Source organism: Carex rostrata, chromosome 9 (genome assembly GCF_964058835.1).
Source record: "Carex rostrata chromosome 9, lpCarRost1.2, whole genome shotgun sequence".
NCBI lineage: Eukaryota > Viridiplantae > Streptophyta > Magnoliopsida > Poales > Cyperaceae > Carex > Carex rostrata.
Genome location: NC_135926.1, coordinates 6,965,534 through 6,968,092, shown reverse-complemented (window position 1 = coordinate 6,968,092; position 2,559 = coordinate 6,965,534). Strand labels below are relative to the sequence as shown.

Genomic DNA, 2,559 nt, shown 5'->3' with positions numbered 1-2,559 from the left:
AATTCAAAATGAAAAGGAATGGAGGGAGTTGTTGGATGACATGTGCTCATTGAAGCCGAAAGAGGACTGGAGGGAACACGTGCAAAAAGAAAGGCTAATGGGCCAAAGTGAACAGTTCTTATGCAATGGGCTAAGTGGGCTGGAAAACTCTGAGTATACGCACCAAAGCGAGGAAGAATTAGATGACGGGCCGCCACCGGGATTTCCAATAGCAAAATACGGGCCAAAGGAAAAACAGGTAAGGAGAAGTCCAAGGCTGGCAAAGAAAACGTATGTGCGCCAGGAGAAGAAAAAGGAAGAGAGGATCAAAATGAATTTCAAGGGAAGAAAGGAACCGATAGGGGCTCAGCTGGCGATCAGCCTAATTGTGCAATCGGGTGCAGTAATCACGGAGGAGGTAGAGGATATGTTCAACAAGGTAGACAAGGTGGTGCAAGAACTTTAGGTGGATGGGAAGGAGGAAGGACAGAAGCATCTGGCAGCAATAAAGGTAACATCTGAGGAGGGAAACAGTTCCCATGAATGATAAAATAAAGAGAACAGGAGTAGGGGGTGAGGAGGGAACAATTGGGAGGAAGGATGAATCTCTTTTATATGTTTTTAATTTGCTGGTTGGTTTGTGTAGATGGAATGGTAGAACCTTGTTGTACGTTTGTGTTGAAACTGTATTTTTTATGAGTGGGGAACTACTGAGAAGAAAGGGGGAAAAATTTAGACCATATATTATATATTTTCTAATTTTCTTGTTTAAGGATGCAATGTTGTTGGTTGAGGGCCCTTTTTGTAAAACTACGACACAGTTAAGCTTGTACCAGATAGTTATTAAATGAGTAATTTCAAGAATATTAAGAGTTTCTCTTGGAATGTAAGAGGGCTTAATGAAAAAGAAAAAAGAATATTAGTTAGGCATGAAATAAAAAGAGAAAAACCACATATATTGTGTTTGCAAGAAACTAAATGGGCAGTAGAAAATGCAAGGTACATAAAAGAGACAATAGGAGCAAAAATGGATGGTCATGCACTAGTGTTGGCAGAGGGGACGGCAGGAGGGATCCTGCTGGCATGGGATAAAGACATGTTTACAGAGGCTGAAAGGAAAGTGGGGAAATATTGTGTGTCAGTAGATGTGGTTGCTAACTGGGACAGTACAGTCATTAGATTTACGGGGGTTTATGGTCCATCAACAAATAGAGAAAAGGGTGATTTTTTTCAAGAGCTCAAGGAAATGAAACCGCAAATTGAAATGCCATGGATGGTAGCGGGGGACTTTAATGTCACATTGGATATACAAGATAGATCAAATACAAGATACCCAATTGCGCCAATGATGAGATTCAGAGCAGTGGTACAACAACTGCAGCTTATAAATATGCCACTGCAGGGAAGAAGGTATACATGGACTAGAGAAGGAACTATGCCAATGGCAGTGAGGCTAGATAGGTTTCTGATGTCAATGCATTGGGAAAGTATGTACCCCAATACAGGGCAAAGAGCGGGTTATAACCCTATATCAGATCATTGCCCGATTGTATGCACAAGCTAAACAAAGTTCCCAACTTCAAATATATTCAGGATAGAGAATAGCTGGCTCAAACTCAATCAGTTCCAAGAACTAGTGCAGAGGGTATGGAACCAAGAATGAGAGGTACAGACACTACAGCAGCTAAGCAAGAAATACATAACACTGACTAAAGAGATAACACATTGGAAAAAAGGGTATACCAAGGAGGCAAGACAACAAAAAACATTGTGTGCAGAATGCATTGCATGGTTAGTAGAACAAAAAGAAGAGAGGGGATTGACAGAAGTTGAGGAAATGTTGCAAGGAATAATGCAGCAGAGACACAACCAGATTGTCATGCAAGAGGAGGAGAAATGGAAGCAAAGAGCAAAGCAAACTTGGGTAAAACTAGGAGATAAAAACACTAGATATTTCCACAGAGTAGCCTCCATAAGGAAAAGAAAAAGCAATATAGATGTGGTGGTGCAGGGAGAAATGCAAGTAATAGAACATAACTAGAAGGCAAAGGTATTCCTCGATTATTTTGTTCGACTGATAGGCACTGAACACAATCAAGAGATGCAGTTTGACTACAATCAAGTATATCAGTCTCAGCCTCAAATGCAGCAGTTACAACATCTGGCAGAACCCGTTACAGTGCAAGAGGTACATGAAACCATCGCAAAAATGCCAGCAAACAAGGCCCTGGGCCCAAATGGCTATACGGGAGAGTTCTACAAGAAATTTGCAGCTATAATGGTCACTGATTTGGTAAAAGCATATAATCATATGCTACAGATGGACACACCAACAATGTGGCCGATGGATGACTCATACATAGCTCTGGTGCCAAAGAAGGAAGGAGCATTAAAGCCAACAGATTATAGGCCACTGAGTCTGATCAACTCGGTACAGAAGATATTCTAAAAAATTATGGCAAATCGGCTCAAACCTATCATAGGGGAATTTGTGGATCATAGTCAAACAGGCTTCATGCAGAATAGATATATCAATGAAGGATTTCTCTATGCACAGGAACTAGTGACTATGGCAACAAA

General features: G+C 41.0%; 1 protein-coding gene across 1 annotated transcript; it reads left to right on the top strand.

Moving 5' to 3' along the window:
• Positions 1-1,006: 1,006 nt before the first annotated feature.
• LOC144559920 (uncharacterized) lies at positions 1,007-2,020 on the top strand. Its single transcript, XM_078309088.1, has 2 exons — positions 1,007-1,466; positions 1,716-2,020. The coding sequence occupies exons 1-2, from the start codon at positions 1,007-1,009 to the stop codon at positions 2,018-2,020; spliced, it is 765 nt and encodes a 254-aa protein (XP_078165214.1).
• Positions 2,021-2,559: the final 539 nt, after the last annotated feature.

Excerpts from the sequence above, each read along its gene's own strand:
- LOC144559920 (XM_078309088.1), top strand. The coding sequence starts at position 1,007 with ATGGATGGTCATGCACTAGTGTTGGCAGAGGGGACGGCAGGAGGGATC. Across the intron at positions 1,467-1,715 it reads GATGTCAATGCATTGGGAAA|GGTATACCAAGGAGGCAAGA; the intron begins GTATGTACCCCA and ends ATTGGAAAAAAG.